The following is a 17,983-nucleotide window of genomic DNA, read 5'->3' as shown; positions in this document are numbered from 1 at the left end:
CATTTTGTATTTGTTAATGTCTTTTAGGATAGAATTAAAGGTTCTATAAAGTATGGATTCTATAATTCTTAATTTATTCCTACACTGATATATAAGTAGTAATTTTAACTAAATTAAAAATACGCATGCCAAACATTGATCCTAATGTAAATGTGCAATAATAACTACTATATATCTCAATCTCAACAAAATTGGTATTAGCCTACATGACTAGTTTGTTCTACTGAATCAGATTCTTCCTTGTACTGATTCTAAATGATTGCAAGTTTTGTTGACACAATTTCTCTCTTCATGAGTTTTGATCTACACTTTTCCTTTGGAAGTACATTAACAGTTATTTTTCACTGTGTCACTTACATAGTGTGTCAAGTTTAATCATTGCTAATTTTGTCTAATTCGTATATAGAATGAGATTTTGCGTGGCCGCATCTGTTAAAGGGCTCTTTTAGTGCTAGGGATGATTTGAAGGAAGCAATAATTTGCATCATGTGAAGAAACACTTACACTTAAAGGTCATATGAATAACAAGAACATAGAAGAAGATTAAAGGAATTGAAAACTCTGATAAAAGCTTAATCTTGCTCCAACAAGCTGATTCACTGTGACATTTGTTTGGAAGAAACATGTAATTTTGGGGGAGAGAATTTAACAAGTTTCCAGCCTCAAAATTTTAAAGGTCTATTTGTTCAAATTTGTGCGATATAATTGTTATATGGAATATCAAAAACCTGTTGGTTTCTTCTGATCTTCAAAATACCATTAAATACATAAAGGAATTGTTCACAGTACACTTTTTCTGCAGTTCTAGAGAAACAACTTTTACCTTTCAAAATTGATGCCTAAAATTTAACTTGCTGCCGCTACAACTCCGTATAAAAGACTGGAACCCAGCTCTATTTCTAACTAACCTTAACTAGAGAAGCTGTAAAACCTAATGCACTCGCGTGGCTATACATATCGAATGAAAGAACGGCACTAGCAAAATTTGATTGATAAAGATCACAAGGCCATCAATCAGCAAAGTGTGGTACTGTTTCCTTAGACATGTACACCATTCCCGTTGCAATAAATCCCATCAAAAGATCCATTACCATTAGCAGTTGTTCCATTTCCAACTTGATGAACATTTTCCACTGATGTACCATTGGTAAATCCATTAGTCACTGCTTCACCCTTCTTCAAAAGAGATTCGAGCTGCCCACATGCTGCTGCTATAAGCCCTGTTCAGAAAAATAAGAATTAGATCATAATGAGGAGCCAATAACTAGTGATCAGCAAGAAAGTAAACCGGCAAAACTAACTCTTTCTTTGAAGTAGAAACCAAAATGTCGTGGATATTTCTCACTCCAAGGTCGAAATTTGTTTATTTAACTACAGATTCAGGCAAAACCTGGACTTTAAGGTGTAATTTTCTGTTTGATCTGAGACTTCTAGACTTGGGAAATACAATTACAGCCTTCACGAAAAGAATGAGGCTTGCAAGATTGCTAGTTGTGGACAGCATACTCAACATAGAACCTATAAGTTGAAGAAACTAGTTTTTTTCTCCAAAATCTAGTGGCATAGGGGTCGGTCATAATTCATCTTATTAAACGAGTACACAACCAGATGCTCTACACAAAAGCAGCTCCCATGCAAACTACTTTTGTTCTGTAAGGATGAACAACCATGCAGTTATAAAAATTGGTCAAAGTTCTATCTTTTCAACAAAGCTGATGCTGCTGAATGCAACTGACATATAGAAGAACACGATTCATGAAGTCAACTAGTTAAAGAAAGCAAACTAGAACTGACTTGACCGATGTAGTGCAGCAAGGTCAGAAGGTTCTAATGTGTCTCCCAAGAGTCAAGACCAATAAAAACAAAAGACGACTCTCGAGATTTTCATAAGAAAAGGAAGACTACTCATAACATTAGTTGTTGAACTTGCACCACCAGAAAAATCTTCATTCACTTAATTTCTTCAAACAAAGTACCAATCTAAGACGTGAACAATGACTTTTTTGGATCAACTAAAAGCCAGCCAGATAAAATGTGAAATGCAAGTCCAAATATTAAAATGCTACTTCAAAAGTTCCAATGCGAGCATGAGTTATTTTGCTGGCTATGAACAGAAGTTTAAAGGAGGAAGGAATACCTAAGAACACGGCAGACGGTTTTCCTGGCCTTGATTTAAATTCAGGATGAAATTGGACGCCAATAAAGTAAGGGTGATTAGGCAGCTCAACAATCTGTAGAGGAAATAGAAAATTAAACCAACAACAATAATACAAGTATCTATCATGACTTCATAATTCAATTATACAAAGGTTCACCTCCATGCGGCGACCACTTTCATCTTTGCCAGTGAAAGAAAGACCAGCATCTTCAAATTGCTGCACCATATCAGGATTCACCTAAGTAGCACAAGACAAGTTTTTAGCATACATACGAAATAATGATATCACATCTTATGGTCCACATATAATTATAGCACTCCACCTAGGTGTGCTATAGCTACACCATAGTTCCAAAGCTTAGAAGAAAAAAAAGCATCAAACCTCATATCTATGCCGGTGCCTCTCATCTAAAAAGCTCTGGTTGCCATATCTGAGAAAGATATAGTTTAGCCACTTGGTAATATAAATAGGAAAAGTCCTCCGGAGTGGCTTCAGATCATAAAATAGCAAAGTCCGTCATTATGTGTAAATTAAAAAGATCCCTTCTCCAAAAAGAATCAAAAAAAGAAGGGGGACAAAACCAGCTTCCTTTGCAGGTTTTTCTTATAGAAGATCAACAGGCAGTCTAATCTTTACAAGTTAAAATAAAAATATTCAAAAAGGTGACGTCACAATTGACTGTGAATGAGCAATCACTCTTCAGGAGGGGAGAGCACACATAAAGCTAAACATGCACAAAGTAATTAGTATAAACACGTAAATTCATGTGCTATTGGAAGATCATTTGGTGGGAAATGCCGGAACCATGTTGGAATATTTTATCTCAAACATTACATTACAAATGCAACATACATCTCGGGCCTTCAAATTGTTTGGCACTCCTCCCTTCGTTTGACAATCCCAAAGGAATGAGATTTTTCTATAATTAGAAAATATTTAATTTTACATATAAAATTCTGTTACCTTCTCTAGAAAAAGTATTCCCACTGTCCCAATTTGTTTGGCACTCCTCCCTTCGTTTGACAATCCCAAAAGATTGAGATTTTTCTACAATTAGAAAATATTTAATTTTACATTTCCATTTTGCTGTTGACATGACTTGTTGAAGGCCTGCTAACTACCAAACATATACATTATTACCAAGGGTACTCTTTGGGTATTTTACGCATAGCTTATGTGTCAAAGCTCCTGTTTTCCTTCTTAAACCCTATTTCCATTTAAATATACACCAGAAAATTGGCATGGAATACATAATAAAGGATGATATGGAATTGATGCTAACTTTAGTAATCTTTTAGAATTGAATGTCCTATTTCAGTACAGATCACATATGGCCAGTTGAGAAAAACATTATATCAAGAAGAACTCGAACTTCCTCCCAGTTTATTAAATATCTAATTTTCAAGTTTCAACTTCTACACCCCAAATGGAAACAACGCATAGCTCCACCAAGTTAAACATAGACACAAATATCAGCATGTTAAGAAATTGTTCTGTGGTGCTCATCTGCTTATCTTTTAAGAGATTGTTCCGTGGTGCTACTGCTTATCTTTCTTTTGCATGTACTAAAAGTATCACTTTCCGGCAGGTCAATTAAAACTACTAGTTCCATTCTCCTGCCTATGCAGTGAGGTTGGAGGAAAGGAAGAACTTACAATTTTGCAGATTTAGAATCTCTGACTTGAAAATACGTTCTTCTTGATCCAAGACGCATGGTACCACCCATATGTGTTTTTGAACCCTGCAAACATGGTTTACAGATTACTATTGCCGCAACTAAAATTAAACCAAAAATATAGGAAAACCATGATGAAAGGGAAGTATCAGAACTTAACCTCCGGCATAAATATTACACACGGATTCTGAGTGTTGGGATCAAACTCTGTACTGTTCGCATCTTGCAACCCAAGAATGGATCTAGCATACTCGATAACAGCAATTTGCATGCCTAGACATATGCCAAGGAAAGGAATTCTGTTTTCACGGGCATATTTGGCAGCAAGTATTTTACCCTCCACACCTCTATCACCAAATCCTCCGGGAACTAGTACAGCATCAGCCCCCTATCAACATGACGACTTTGTCAGAATCATATCTATGAGATTAAGTAGGGGCACTAAAGAGTGAGTTTGCCTATCATATGATCTTGAGAAATTACACCATACAGACCTTCAACAAATTCCAAGAACTTCTATAATTTTCAGGATTCTGCAATGAAGAATATAAGTCTCAGCTTTCGACATACAAGAAATAAAGCAAGGAAACAAAGATGGACACGAAATTACCTCTTTGGCAGTTTCATCTTCGAGGTCACTGGCTGGAACCCAATCTACAATAAGTTTCCTGCGGCAAGCTACAGAGGAATGCAAAAGAGCCTGAAAGGGCAGATTATATATCAAACAGACAGTTATTAACTCTATGAGAGAAAGAAAATGATTTTAAAAGACATACGTCAAACAAACAGCAATATCATAAAACGTGTGGCAAAATTGAAACGAGAAGGGCACTAAAGCAGAGGATATATGTCGATTATGATCCATTGAAGAACAACTTTATTGTGCGCTGGAAAAGTCGAAGGTACTTGAAGGGTTAACAATATCAAATTTAAGAACAGTCACATGAGTACATAAGTGCAAGTAAAAAAGTTCCAGTTGATCTATATTTGACTTGAGAACAGTTTAGATGAGATATCACCTTCAGTACAGAGAGATAGGAATCTGAAAGGCCTGTGTATTTCCCCACCATGGCAACTCGAACCTGTATGGATGACAAATTATGAAAGGCTTAAGGATGATAGAAAGACAAACTCCAAAAGGAAAAGAAACATAATATATATGTCCTAGAACCTACTGGCTCATGTAGCATGTCACAAAGTTCGGCCCGAGATGTCCATTCTCCCAAGGCAGGCTCCCTAGCAACTCTATCAATGAAAAATCAAATATTTTACCATACAACTATATAAGAAATGTCACAAAATGATGATGCAGAAAACTGGTCGAAGATTACAGGCCATCAATGTACATAACAGAAATGAAAGACACTTGGAGTGGATCTCATTAGACTAACCCATCAAGGTTCAGGACTTTCAGAATCGCTTCATGGGCCTTCTGATCCTGGTCCAACGAAGAAAAGTAATTCGTCTTGAAACTCAGAGTGAATTTTAGCAAATACATCAAAATAAGAGTACCAACACCACTCACTCTTAAAAGCAAAGGCACGCGCCAAATGTTCGAGACATCGTAAAGAGTGATGATATTATCTACCTGGAAACCAAGGCACACAGAACCTTAGCACCATGGAATAATAAATTTGGTGGCCCAAATAAGATTTGGGTGTATGAAGATACAGATTTTAAAGCATAATAATAATACCGGAACATGACAAAAACGGGAAAGTTTCTCCTTCACATTATCATCAAGTGCCTGAATAAGATAACGAACTTCAAAAGCTGAACTTGACAAACCTGAACTAATAAATAAATACATGGATAGATAGATGATGAAAAGCCTTATATATATATATATATATATATATATATATATATATATATATATATATATATATAGAGAGAGAGAGAGAGAGAGAGAGAGAGAGAGAGAGAGAGACCGTTGTGCTACGGCAGGCTATAATATTTGGTGTCAGTCCCAGGCTTCTCAAACCCCTTACACTGTGTTGAGTTGGCTTTGTTTTCTGAATATCAAAAACAGCTTAAGTACTCACCCTACTAGTTACTTTAATGGGAAAGGTTAACATAAACACTTTGATTAGAAGCTACCTGCTCACCAACAACATTCAAGACGGGCACAAGGCTGACATGTATCAAGCAAAAATTTCCAGCACCTAAGAAGCAAAAAATTGAAAGATGTTGATAGCATTAGAGTGCTAAGCTCAACATTTGCATTTTCCTAGGGCACAAAAGAGAATTAATTATGTGTGATCTGAAGAAGTTAAACTCGGACTTGCAACCTTACCTACACGATATGAGAATTGTCCTAAAGCTTCAATGAATGGCATAGATTCAATATCTCCTGCACCAGGGTCAATTACTTTGAGAAAACTGATTCACAAACAACTTATCCTGCCAGTTGCCAAACATCATTTGAGCATACCTATAGTTCCACCCAGTTCTATGACACAAACATCAGCTGGACCATCCTCTCCATCAACTGGTATGACAGCCACACGTTCAATCCACTCTTGAATGGCATCTGTAATGTGAGGGACAACCTAAACAAGTGGGCAGATAGTAAGACGGTAACTAAAGGTAGAGACGAAAATGCGTATTCTGGAACAGTGACAAACCTGAACTGTCTTCCCCAAATAATCTCCTTTTCTCTCCTTATCAGTAACAGACTGAAAACCAAAATTCAAGCAGTTTCTCAAACTTAACATTTTTCATTCATGGATTTCATTACATGAATTTTGATAAAGCATGAATCAATCATCTCAATGGGAGAACTTTTCTGATTTTTGACAACATACCTGGTAAATTTTTCCAGTAGTTATATTGTTGTCACGTGTCAACTTAATATCCAGAAAACGCTCGTAGTTTCCAAGGTCTAGGTCTACCTATAAAAGCAAAGGAAAAAAAAAACCATGATCTTAATGGCATCAATACTAATAATTCCACTTTATCCTTCCTGCATGTTAAATCAATAATGTTGTTTGCTCCAGGGGCGGATCTATGTAAGGCAGAGGGGGTGGTACGCCACCCGCAAGCTCGGGTAAAAATTTCAAGTATACAGTACTATCTTGAGGAAAATATTATATATCTAAGGCTTGGCACCCGAAGTAACTAAATGAACGCACCCGAAGTAACTAAATGAACGGAGGTTCCATGGTCAGGGACTCACTTTTTCAAGCACAACACCCAAGATCGCCCCACTAATGTAAATTCAATTTTGTTTTCCCTCTTAGCGCTACTTTCCTTTTTCCATTTTTTCCAATTCTTCTCTTTTTTCTAAATTTTTTTTATTTTCTTCATCTTTGTCTTTCGGCTCTTTGTACAACCCCATTTTTATTATACTTTAAAAATATATATTTGCTTCCGTTTTCTTTTTCTAGACCTTTTCTTATTTGAATATGATTTTAATTATATATATTTTTATCGTCTAATGTTAGTTTTCCCTTGATTTCAAAAAAAAAAGGACCGAATATCTTCAGTTTGGTTATCGTATATTTAATTATGCACCAAAAATCTTGTTGAACAAAAAAACAATTTAAAATAGACCCGAACCGAAGTAATTCAAGAAAGAGCTAACCGACCAAATGTATACTCTAATTCAATTTCCTTGGCTAGTGGCAGATTTGCATTAAATATAGTGGCACCCGTAGCCATCAAATCCTGGATGCGCCTATGGTTTGCTCTAAATATAAAGGAGCAACTTCCCACCAAAATTTGTGAACTCTGGAAGTTTTGCCCCTCAACACAGAATACAAGCTACGGGAAACACAATGAGAGCATTCACTTGCCATCAGAAAATTAACTAACATGTTTAGCTTAACTCTAAAAAGTCCATATCATTAAAAAGTTCAGACGTTTTACTTTTTGAACAGGTAAGTACATTAATAAGTTAAAAGTTTGAAGAACTTGTTCCAGCTCTGACCATATTGTCTCACCTCTACTGAGATTTAGAGGGGAAACAAGGTTTAATGAGTTGTTAATACTAGAGATTCTTGTCTAACCTCTCCACCATCATCCAAGACGAATACTTCTCCGTGCTCGAAGGGAGACATTGTTCCAGCATCAGTGTTCAAATAAGGATCTGAACAGGGGTAATACGGTGAAAAATGAGGACATAAGCGGACAGTATATAACTTCATTTCCAACAAACGAAAAAAAGACGTATGCTCAAAAACAACAACAACAACAACAACAAAGTAAAATATGCATTTCATAACTAGTTGAAAAGGTAAAAAATGCATTATATAAAAGAAGAAGGCAGAAGGTAGTGTGAGCAGAGACCAATTTTAATGGAAGTAACCCGAAGACCGCAAGCCTTAAGGATGAGACCAATACTGCTGGCGGTGACTCCTTTGCCAAGCCCACTAACCACTCCTCCAGTTACCAACACGTATTTCATCTCTGATTATTCACCTCCTCAATCCTATTAGTGGAATTCAATGAACAATAACACTATTTAGCAACTGTTCTCGGCGAACAAAATGCACACGCCGAAAAATGTAACGTTTTGCGTCTTAGACAAATTAGTAGTATATGGCAAGCCAATATATGGCAATTAGCTTACCTACTAAGGTGCTGTTGAGGTTTACCCGCTAGCAACTTCTCCGATTGAGTCCAAAACTTAACCTTAGCTGAGACAGAAAGAGAATGAGCGAAATATAAGAAGGCAGAGAATGAGAAGAACTGGGAATGGTAAGAGAAGATGATGGCCGAAATTTGTTAGGTGTGAAGAAGCGATGGCGGCTTTATGCAGTTTTATATATGACAGGGCGAAAGGGAGGATTCCCCTAGGTTCAAATTCTAAAAGAGGAAAAGAAAAAGTTCCAAAAATACCTTTGAAATTATCCATAACCTCTGTCAAAAGTTTTGTTTTTAACATATGTCCCTTATTTCCAACTCAGCAAACGGAAATATACCTTTTCACATGTGTCCCTTATTTACAACTCAGCAAATGGAAATATAATATTTATGTGAGAAATCTTCTTGTTGAGTAGAACATTCAGCTGATAATCTATTGCTGTTATCACTACTGCTCCTAAAAGTTATTACTAATAAATAAGAAAGGAAAAAGGTCAAATTTGCTCTTGTACTTTGCAAAATGATTTAAATATAGCCTCGGTTAATAGTTGAGGTAATATTTTTGTGTTCTCCTTAATTTAATATTCCCCAAAGCTACTTTTCTCTCTTTACGATCAAATGAATAAAAGGACATCCGCTTTATTACTAATTGTTAAACTAAATTAAGTAGTAAAAGATTTATTACGCTCAAAAAGAAATATTCATTAACCCATTTCTTATGTTCCTTCCCCGATGTAATAAAAAAATATTTTTTTAAAAAAGTCATAGCAACAAATCCATGAGTTGGTTAGAGTTAACATCAAAGCAGATTGATTTTTTGAATTCATGTTTGCCTGTCGCACGTCAGTCAATATATTCTGAATAATACAAGCGTAAACAAACATAAATAATATAGTACAGAAACCAATATCCCTTAACATTCTCAAACTCAAGTACCAACAACTAATTTAACTGAAATTAGTTAGGCTCCTATAATCGCCCATTTCCACAAAGGGTGCAAGGCCTCAGCTTTTACAATAGAAAACACAATTTCCCCGTCCTAATAGTGTAAATGACTTGAGCATATAGGCTTTTGAGCTCATATGATGGTTCCAGACTTTCAGAAGTTGACAAGAATTCCAAATCATCAATCTACAACATAATTGGGAGCGACGGCCAAAATCCTGTCATTTCTGGATGATGTTTGCCTTCCACTTTCCTCGCCTGCTTGTCTACCATCATCCACAACTATCAAATGGCCTTCTCTTCGTACCAAGCTCTGTCAACAACATACATATGTTCCAGATATCAGTTGAGCATAAGAAAAATACTAATCAAGAAGACCATTGTACTGCATAAATATCTGAAGTGTTACCTCTATAATAGCTTTCACTTTTGTGACTTCAGCTGCTGCCTCTTCCATGGAGCTGTAGTTGTTCTTCTCGTTCTGCTGACTCACATACCACTGTATAAGATCTTTCTGCCTCATTCCAGCTAACCCAGTCCCTGCAGGTGTAAATGACGTTGAGCATTCCAGATTCAACATAAGTAAAATGCTTATGACTCGGAATATAACTGAATCGATGCTTTTCAAGCTTTTATTACTTCATCCTGCTGTTATTTCTTGTTTCCTTTTCATTCTTTCCCATTATATCATGTCACAATGAAAATTTAATGCAATCTAATACTACAAACCAAATTTTGCTGGCAACTCTAAGCAAAACATTCAGTAAATTTTTTGTGAGCTGATTTACCTTCTCGCGATACAGTCTCTTCATGCTGCCTCAGTCTCAGAACAAGAGCACGGGTGACTCTCTGGAAATACTCGTCGCTGATGATTAGTTTCTTTCCTTGCTTGCTTGTAGTTCCAGCATCATTTTCTACAAAGGATAACCAAATCAAGATACTCTCTGCATCATGAGAAAAAGATCCCCAAAATAAATGCACACGACCAATTGGATGTTACATACCTGCATTCCCAGATACTGACTCAGTCGGAGCCCCAGTTGGTTGATTTTCCCCTTGACCAGTACCATTTTCAGTATTACCAACACCATCCTCGCGATTCTCATCTTGGAACTCAGAAAGATCAATTTCACTTGACTCCACACTGCATAAAAAATTGAATTGTCCAGTTATCTACGCAAAATTGCATATTTTGGTTCATAGCCATTTGGTGCATACATCCAGTTTTACATTTCATTGTGAGGTACTACGCATTCCTACATACCTGATTATTGACGTCTTTAACAATCTCACTGCAATTCGTACGTGACGTGGTTGCACCTATCCCAGAATACACATTTCAGTGCATATATACAATGATTTACTAGCAACCAACAAGAAAATTCAGCACTTCTCGCACCTGAATATCTAAATGACTTCGAGCAATAGCCTCCGAAAGTCTGATCAATGCCTCCAACTGTCTTACAGTCATGCGGTAGGCAACTCTACTCCCTGGAGCAGTGTCACCTCGACGTAAGGCAACATATGAATCCACCAATAACTCTCTAGCTTCAGCAGTTAGCTGGGTAATACAAAATTCTTTTCAATACAACCAAAAGATATCAGAATGTACAACCTTGATAGACAAAGGTGCATAACAGACCTTAGGTTTCAGTGTTTTTGCATATGTTATGTAACGCTTCACTTGTGCAGTGCTAAAGGGAGGATCAACTGCATTTTCCCGCTTTTGGTGAACTCTCACAATGTGATGAGCAATATTGTAGTCTGTTTGATCGTCAGGGTCATCAATCATAACATATACCAAATCAAACCTTGAAAGGATGGCAGGAGGTAGAGCAACATTATACTGTACAAGCAAACAACATCATTAGACAAATAGACATGACGAATGAAACATGTAAGAATGATGACAAAACCCAGCAGCAGGAGGAAATGTTAGTAGCAAGCACAATAATAGCCACCTTCAGAGGTTTTGTCTTATCATAGCGCCCACCAGTGGGGTTTGCTGCAGCTAAAATTGAAGTCCGGGCATTCAATGTTGCTTGTATACCAGCTTTAGTTATGCTTATTGTCTGTTGTTCCATTGCTTCATGAATGGCAACCTTAAAATGGCAGAGTTTTTGAGAAAGCATCAGAGGCAAACTTGCTGAAAAGTAAACAGAAATGCTGAAGAAATAGCACGATGATTAAATACCTGATCTCTAACATCCATCTTGTCAAATTCATCAATACAACAGATACCATTGTCTGCAAGCATCAGTGCACCAGCCTAAAATCATAAAAGCCGATTTATTAGGATATGGGGTAGAAATACAAGATAATAAAAAATAAACTGAAAGGGAATCTAAATAAAGAAAAATGGAAGAAGAATTAACTCAAAGTGTTCTGTCTAGAGAGAATAACTCACTTCCGGATATTAATTTGCATTGACTTCTCCTCCCTCCCCTCCCCCTCCCAAAAAAGGAAGAAATTCACATTGATTAAGTGTAGAACAAAATAAACTCAGATACATCAATAGCTTGGATTCTAGGAAGTCAATAGATCTCATCACGCCAACATCAGAATCTAGATGAGCTTCTTGCACTTGGACTGCAGATAACATAGTCACAGGCCAATGTTCCATGTCACTACAGGTGACATCGTTTTAGACTTCTCAATGCATCTAGCTTATATTATGCTCTCTACAATAAATTATCCAACTTTGCGACAAAGTAAAAAGTTGCATACTACCTCAATACAGAATTCTCCAGTTTCGGGTTCTTTGGCCACTGTTGCTGTCAACCCAGCAGCAGACGAGGATTTCCCTGATGTATAGACAGACCGAGGAACCAGACCTGATGTGTATCTAGGCAATAGATGAAGTAGCAGAAGTTAGTCCTTTGCCAGGAGACAAGGAAAAAGAAAAAAAAAGGAAGAGAAGAAAGCACACTTGAGGAACTGAGATTTTGCACAGCTAGGATCCCCAACAATGCAAACATTGATGTCCCCTCTTAAATTAATGCCTTCGTGAGTAAACTTGTGAACACCACCCAAAAGCATGAGCAGTATTGCCCTCTTGATATCTGGGTGACCAAAAACAGTTGGAGCAATGCTCTCAACAAGCTTATTGAAAAAATCCGGAGTATTCCTCATTCGTTGGATGTCATCTAGCTCTTCAGCCTGCCAATAGAGTGATCGACCAAAGCTGACTCAGCCAAGCATACTAAAACGTTGACATGCACATGACTACAAGCAAATGGAGCTTTCAAACTCCAATGCAGTTGTTACATATTCATGGACGGCCACAGCCTCCTATTCGCACAAGGACGAGGCTGACTAACACGCACGCACACATATATATGTGTGTGTGTTTACTACGGATGTGTCGAAAAATATGCAAAGTTCTAGAGCACGGAGACTTGGATAGTCTTCCCAATGGTGATTGCCTTTATGAACCCTATAAAAACTGCAAAGCTATGCATACTGAAATATATGCCAGATACTCTACTTATGTTTTCTGATAGATGAAAAGTGAAAATGACAAATGAAAGACCAACCATGAACTCTGGATTGTCATCTTCATCAACATCTCTCCTCCTATTTCTGATGTCATTGTCCCTTCGGCCATCACATATCTGGGTGAAGGAGATGCATCCAATATCAGTATGTTAGATGTAGTAAAGATTAGAAGTAGGGACTGCATTTGCAAACAAATAGTACACTCAATCAACTTCAAATAGGTCCAAATTTAATAATCAACAAGGAGATGCTCCTGTATGGGTCCCAGTCAGAAATAGAAATTAACTAATTCCAAAGTGTCAACTAACCTGAACTGAGTTGGCAATAAAGGCTAATCGATATGAGAGGTCCCTGACACCCAAGGCCCTAAGGCCCTTCACACCTTCTTGACCACCGGTGGCATTCCTTCGCTGAGATGCATCTCGGCGACTTTCAGCTCTTTCCCCAGGAGAGGCAAGTGCAAGTAGGTCAGGTATCACTACAACAGTACCAGTAAATATGACCCTGCAACAGAGTAGGCTCAGCAATAAGAATGCAACATGTCCAACTTAAGTACTAGGTTAATGTACCGGTATAGAGTGATTGTACTTACGTATCACCTGCCCTGGCTTGTTCCACAATGTCATGGCGTAGAATGACATCAAGTGATCTCGGAAGGGACCCCGCTGGTATCTCCTTGGAGGTCTCCTGCATTCGAACCCTCTGCCAGTCTGCAAATTTGCTCTCTTGTCTAAGTAGTGCCCACCTTGCTTTGTTTTGACATGTTGCATTCATGCAAATTATGGGCTACAAAGACAAAAATAGACAAAGAAAAAGTTAATAAAAAGTCAAAAGACGTTAACAAGTACTAGTAAAAACAGTAGACATGGAGGAATAAGCACTGGATAAGTCAGTGCTTTGTCACAAAGCCTATTCTGATCACTTCAGCCAATATTCAACTTGGTAATGTTGTTATTGTGAGATATTAAATTTTGGTATCGGAATTTTTCTTTTCTTTTTCATTGAATGAGATAAGTTTCCATTATGCTTTTTTGTGTGGTAACTATGAACAATCTTATTAGTTACCAAGCAAAGCTATACAAATCCAGCAAGACAAAACTCAGTCGGCTGATCTATCTACAAGTCAAGAAAGACACCTATAAAGAACTATCTTAGCTTTCAGGAAGACTATGGCACGCCTCCTAGGGAGGGTTTCCATTTCTCCCATACTTGCAATCACTCCTAACTCAAGTCACACCTACAGACTCATTTCATTTATGCTTTTCATTTGGAAAGAAAAAAATAAGCTCTCCAACATTGATTGCATCCACAAATAACAGGGTCAAATATCATACTAACAACAACCAATGGCAAAGGCAGAAACTCCGACTAGGGTATTCAAGAAAATACAAAAATGCAATATCTGGAATCTGAACCTGTTTCTGTATGTTAAAGGGGGTTCAAAAATTTTAATATGCATAAAAATTATTGCTTTTACCCTAATTAAGTAGTATAACTTGCAGTCACTGCTAGCAGCAATAAAAATGACAATCTTATAAACAGATGAACGAATAGGAAATAAACCTCGGTATATTTGAATTGCTGTTCAACATTCTTGATTACAGTTCCGCAGTCCAAGCATTTGAAGGTTCCCTGCAGAAGCTCTGGTCGGACCTCACTGGTACGGGTTACCACTCCAGTTACCGACACCAGTTTCCCTATCTCTGCTGTAGTCAATTCTCTCAATCTGGGCCCAATTTCCCCAAATTAGCTAAATGCAATTAATCAAGAGCACGCAAAAAGAGAACAGAATTATACTGGAGTGAACCTCTTAATCAAGGGGAGATTGTAAAAGGCGACGTTGATGTCCTTGTTAGGGTTATCATCTGTGATGAAAGTAGGCTTCCGTTCCATCACGAATCTCTTGCACGCATTTTTCAGATAGGATTCGAATCTACAAGGAAATTCGAAGTATGTTATTTTATTATACTTAAGATACACAGTAAAAAAAAAAAAGGAAAAACAAAAAATAAAAAACCTGAGAAATTCATCGGAGATGGCTTTTTGGAGAATATCATTGAAGCGCAGAACATGTGAGAAATCAATGAACATGGTATTGGACTCATTAGGTCTCATGGCTTCTATCTCCGACTCGTAAAATGACTCACGCGAGTTGGCATCCACTCGAAAACTGATAGCACGATGTCAGATCCAGAAAGGAAAAAAAAAGGAAGAAAATGTGAAAAACAAATAAAATTGAAAGAAACCTCTTAAGGAACTCCAAAAAGATGTTTTCGACACGAACGGCTTTCTCGTCGACGAAGTACCCACCGCCATAGCTGTCCATTTTTTATCTTCTAATATCTCAAGGGAGGATCAATAAGGAAATGAAAGTTTCAGAGAGAGAGAGAGAAAATAGATACGGAGAGGAATAGGGATGTGGCGGGAAAACTATATAGCCGCCGCTCTTATGCTCTAGGATTCCCGCCAAAATTATTCCTACGCCGTGCGCTACACCACTCGGATCATGTGGGCTTTTGGGCCCTTTTAAGTCTCCAAAGCCCAACCAAGCCGTAAATAAGAAGGCACTCTCTCATATCATGTAACCCGAGGCTGATTTACGCAAATATCCACTTTTTAGGTCACCATCTAGTTTTGAAATCTTTAAACAAATAGTCCATAGGATTTATCATTTATCTTTTCTAGTCAATATAAAAATTATGTAATAATTATATAAGATTACACGTATATTATATATTAATTATAGACGGGATACATATAACACTACTTAAACTTATCCAATATTGTCATTTAGCTACATTAAGTGAAGCTTGTATCTATTAGATACTTCAACTTCAGTCAATATATGTCTATCAAACCCAAAAAATTAATCAGTAAAACAAATATGATGTGTGTATTTCACAAATACTGACATGGCAGAACTTAACGAATAAAAAGAAGCCACGTAGCTTTTGACTTAAGTTAATGAAAAATCCTTTAAAAAAAAGAAATTTGTTTTAAGAGATAAAGCCCCTCCCCTGCGCCGTCCCCCCCCCCCCCCCAAACAAAACCCCACAAACCTTTCTTCTTAACCTAACTGTAGAAGTAGGCAGACACGGCTGGGGGTGTAGTTTTAGGAAAAGATTACATTTTGGTTACTTGCTCTCTTCTCTTTTGTTAGATCCGTCGTCGGCGACCACTGGCCGAAATTCGGTCACCACTTTTTCAACATCCATCTTCTCACCAATTCATCTCCTCCTCTATCGACTTCAACCAAGGCTCAGCCATATCTCTTAGCTCTTATGTCCATCCTTTTATAGTTTCCTTTACCGAGAGTGACAGAGAAGTAATCGGATCCGACCGGAAGTAATTTTTTGGCAAAGATATCGGGTTTACATTCTTGGTATATATTATTTTTATTAGTGGATTCTTATCATAAGAAAAATCTTGTTATATCTCGTTAAGACAATTTTTCGAAAAACTTGATGAGTATTTCTTGATTTGGGTAGATTCAAGTTGTTAGTTGCTAATTCGGTATGTTTTTGTTTCATTTTTTATCTTGTTCTTCCTGAAAATTAGTTAGTAATTACTGAAAATCTCAACTTGGGCCAGTATCAAATGGAAAAATGGAAGATGGGAGAAGATGAAACAATAACGGTGGCAGGATTTTTGGTGGACTGCGATGGCGGACCAGTGGCGATGTGATGGTGTATATGGTGGTTCTATAAAAATAGTTTTAAAAATTAAAAGGAAAAAAGAAAAATTGGAAATTTGAGCTTGTCTCACCCCTAAGAGAAGTGGAATGCACCTTTTCTGCCATGTCACTCTTGTGCGTTTGATAGACACATTTTGAGTAAAGTTGAAGTATTTAATACGTAGAAGCCTCACTTGAGGTAGCTAAGTCACAAAGGACAAGTTTAAGTAATCGTATATGTATTCCGCCTTAATTATATATATTATTTATATTCAGTGATAATTTTTTCTGTAAGTAGTTGGATGAGGAGCTATTTAGGTTAATTATTTTTTTAATTTTAATCCTTATTTTTATAAGTTGCACAATATAACCCTTTGAGAATATAGTCTTTTAGACAAACTAGTCTTATGATACGCGCCTCGCGCGTACTTTAGCTCCAGTGAATAAATTGTTTATAAAAGTCACATAAATATTATTAGAAATTATGTTTGAGTAATAAATTGGAATGAAGAGGTTGGCGTTATTGATACTAATGGATAATGTAAAGTCTAAAATGATTAATATTAACTCAATATTGTATAACAAATAATTTAATATAAAATATATAGGGAGTTGTCATTTGGAATAAATGCAAACGTGTACCAATTGATAATGTTAAAAATATAAATATATAAGAAAAATAATAGCATGAATTAATATCAAAAAAATTAGATTGCATGTCATATCTTAGATTGCCAATTGTAAGTTACATCTTAAATTACCCATTGCATAGTCTTTTCTTGCGCTACCAATTTATCTTTTGTCATTAATTTATATCTTGTATTACTACTAAATTGCAGAAATCAAATTTTTTATAGTGCATCTTAGTTTCTCATGTGTGCGTTTGTTTATTTGTAAGCAAAAAAGATTTTTTTTTTGGTTGGTCTGAATATGAATATGTGTTATCAAGAATTGTGGTTATTACTTATGGTAATGAAAGATCGCAAAGAATATTAAAATTAATTTTCTAAATAATAGTATACATGCTTTTAACAATAAAACAATTTTTATATGGCAACGAGAATAAGCATTAGACGGCAAATTTGTAGAAACGATAACCTTTTAACATAAGTTGAACACTATGCATACCTGACGTGCCAAACCTAGAATGCTTTTTCGGAAGAAATTTATTCATTATGAGATTCTCTTTGAAATATTTTATATTGTTATACACAATTAAAACAATGAGAAGATTTATATAAGTAAAATTTTGATGTTAAATCCCGAAATTTTAGGAGAGATTTAACAACTGAAATTTATCTGACTGTAAAGTCTTAAATAACAGAAACATGCTTAATTAAATATTCCAAAATATTAGAAAAATAATTAAATAATTATTTCAAAATATTAGGAAAATAATCAAATGACTATTTTGTCTAGTGTGAACACTATTTTAAAAGGATAAAT

The 17,983-nt window shown here is 36.4% G+C and overlaps 2 protein-coding genes and 1 long non-coding RNA gene across 3 annotated transcripts; 1 reads left to right on the top strand and 2 right to left on the bottom strand.

Annotated features, from left to right (window-relative positions):
- Positions 1–653: 653 nt before the first annotated feature.
- LOC104115211 (uncharacterized) lies at positions 654–8,633 on the bottom strand. Its single transcript, XM_009625799.4, has 22 exons — positions 8,408–8,633; positions 8,125–8,266; positions 7,845–7,924; positions 6,642–6,728; positions 6,462–6,512; positions 6,269–6,386; positions 6,131–6,187; positions 5,935–5,999; positions 5,766–5,849; positions 5,531–5,581; positions 5,360–5,422; positions 5,226–5,272; positions 5,010–5,079; positions 4,854–4,916; positions 4,445–4,534; positions 4,329–4,367; positions 3,995–4,222; positions 3,815–3,900; positions 2,541–2,589; positions 2,316–2,396; positions 2,138–2,231; positions 654–1,220 (listed from the first exon to the last, which is right to left on the bottom strand). Exons 2-22 carry the CDS (start codon positions 8,240–8,242, stop codon positions 1,039–1,041), a joined length of 1,803 nt encoding a protein of 600 aa, XP_009624094.1. The 5' UTR covers positions 8,243–8,266; positions 8,408–8,633; the 3' UTR covers positions 654–1,038.
- A 581-nt stretch (positions 8,634–9,214) lies between these two features.
- On the bottom strand, positions 9,215–15,287 carry LOC104115204 (DNA replication licensing factor MCM6). The gene is made up of 18 exons (XM_009625787.4): positions 15,111–15,287; positions 14,882–15,034; positions 14,672–14,797; positions 14,428–14,590; positions 13,457–13,650; positions 13,173–13,368; positions 12,903–12,980; positions 12,296–12,525; positions 12,097–12,211; positions 11,561–11,635; positions 11,328–11,468; positions 11,009–11,212; positions 10,766–10,927; positions 10,631–10,686; positions 10,371–10,510; positions 10,155–10,280; positions 9,776–9,906; positions 9,215–9,679 (listed from the first exon to the last, which is right to left on the bottom strand). Exons 1-18 carry the CDS (start codon positions 15,188–15,190, stop codon positions 9,548–9,550), a joined length of 2,502 nt encoding a protein of 833 aa, XP_009624082.1. The 5' UTR covers positions 15,191–15,287; the 3' UTR covers positions 9,215–9,547.
- Positions 15,288–15,921: 634 nt separating this feature from the next.
- LOC117281225 (uncharacterized) lies at positions 15,922–16,893 on the top strand. The gene is made up of 2 exons (XR_004511844.2): positions 15,922–16,246; positions 16,456–16,893. It is a non-coding gene; the product is annotated as an uncharacterized lncRNA (long non-coding RNA).
- The last annotated feature ends 1,090 nt before the right edge of the window (positions 16,894–17,983 follow it).

Source organism: Nicotiana tomentosiformis, chromosome 2, assembly GCF_000390325.3.
Source record: "Nicotiana tomentosiformis chromosome 2, ASM39032v3, whole genome shotgun sequence".
Classification (NCBI taxonomy): domain Eukaryota; kingdom Viridiplantae; phylum Streptophyta; class Magnoliopsida; order Solanales; family Solanaceae; genus Nicotiana; species Nicotiana tomentosiformis.
Note: the sequence above shows the minus strand (reverse complement) of the source record. Positions and strands in the feature narration are given on the sequence as shown.

What these genes read in the sequence shown, in the direction of transcription:
- LOC104115204 (XM_009625787.4), bottom strand. Translation starts at nt 15,190, where the DNA reads ATGGACAGCTATGGCGGTGGGTACTTCGTCGACGAGAAAGCCGTTCGT. An exon ending in TTTTTGGAGTTCCTTAAGAG is followed by an intron (nt 15,035 to 15,110) that starts GTTTCTTTCAAT and finishes TCGTGCTATCAG; the next exon opens with TTTTCGAGTGGATGCCAACT. An exon ending in TTATTGCCAACTCAGTTCAG is followed by an intron (nt 12,981 to 13,172) that starts GTTAGTTGACAC and finishes TCCTTCACCCAG; the next exon opens with ATATGTGATGGCCGAAGGGA.
- LOC104115211 (XM_009625799.4), bottom strand. Translation starts at nt 8,242, where the DNA reads ATGAAATACGTGTTGGTAACTGGAGGAGTGGTTAGTGGGCTTGGCAAA. An exon ending in TAGCCTGCCGTAGCACAACG is followed by an intron (nt 5,582 to 5,765) that starts GTCTCTCTCTCT and finishes TATCTTATTCAG; the next exon opens with GCACTTGATGATAATGTGAA. An exon ending in AAAGTGGTCGCCGCATGGAG is followed by an intron (nt 2,232 to 2,315) that starts GTGAACCTTTGT and finishes TTTCCTCTACAG; the next exon opens with ATTGTTGAGCTGCCTAATCA.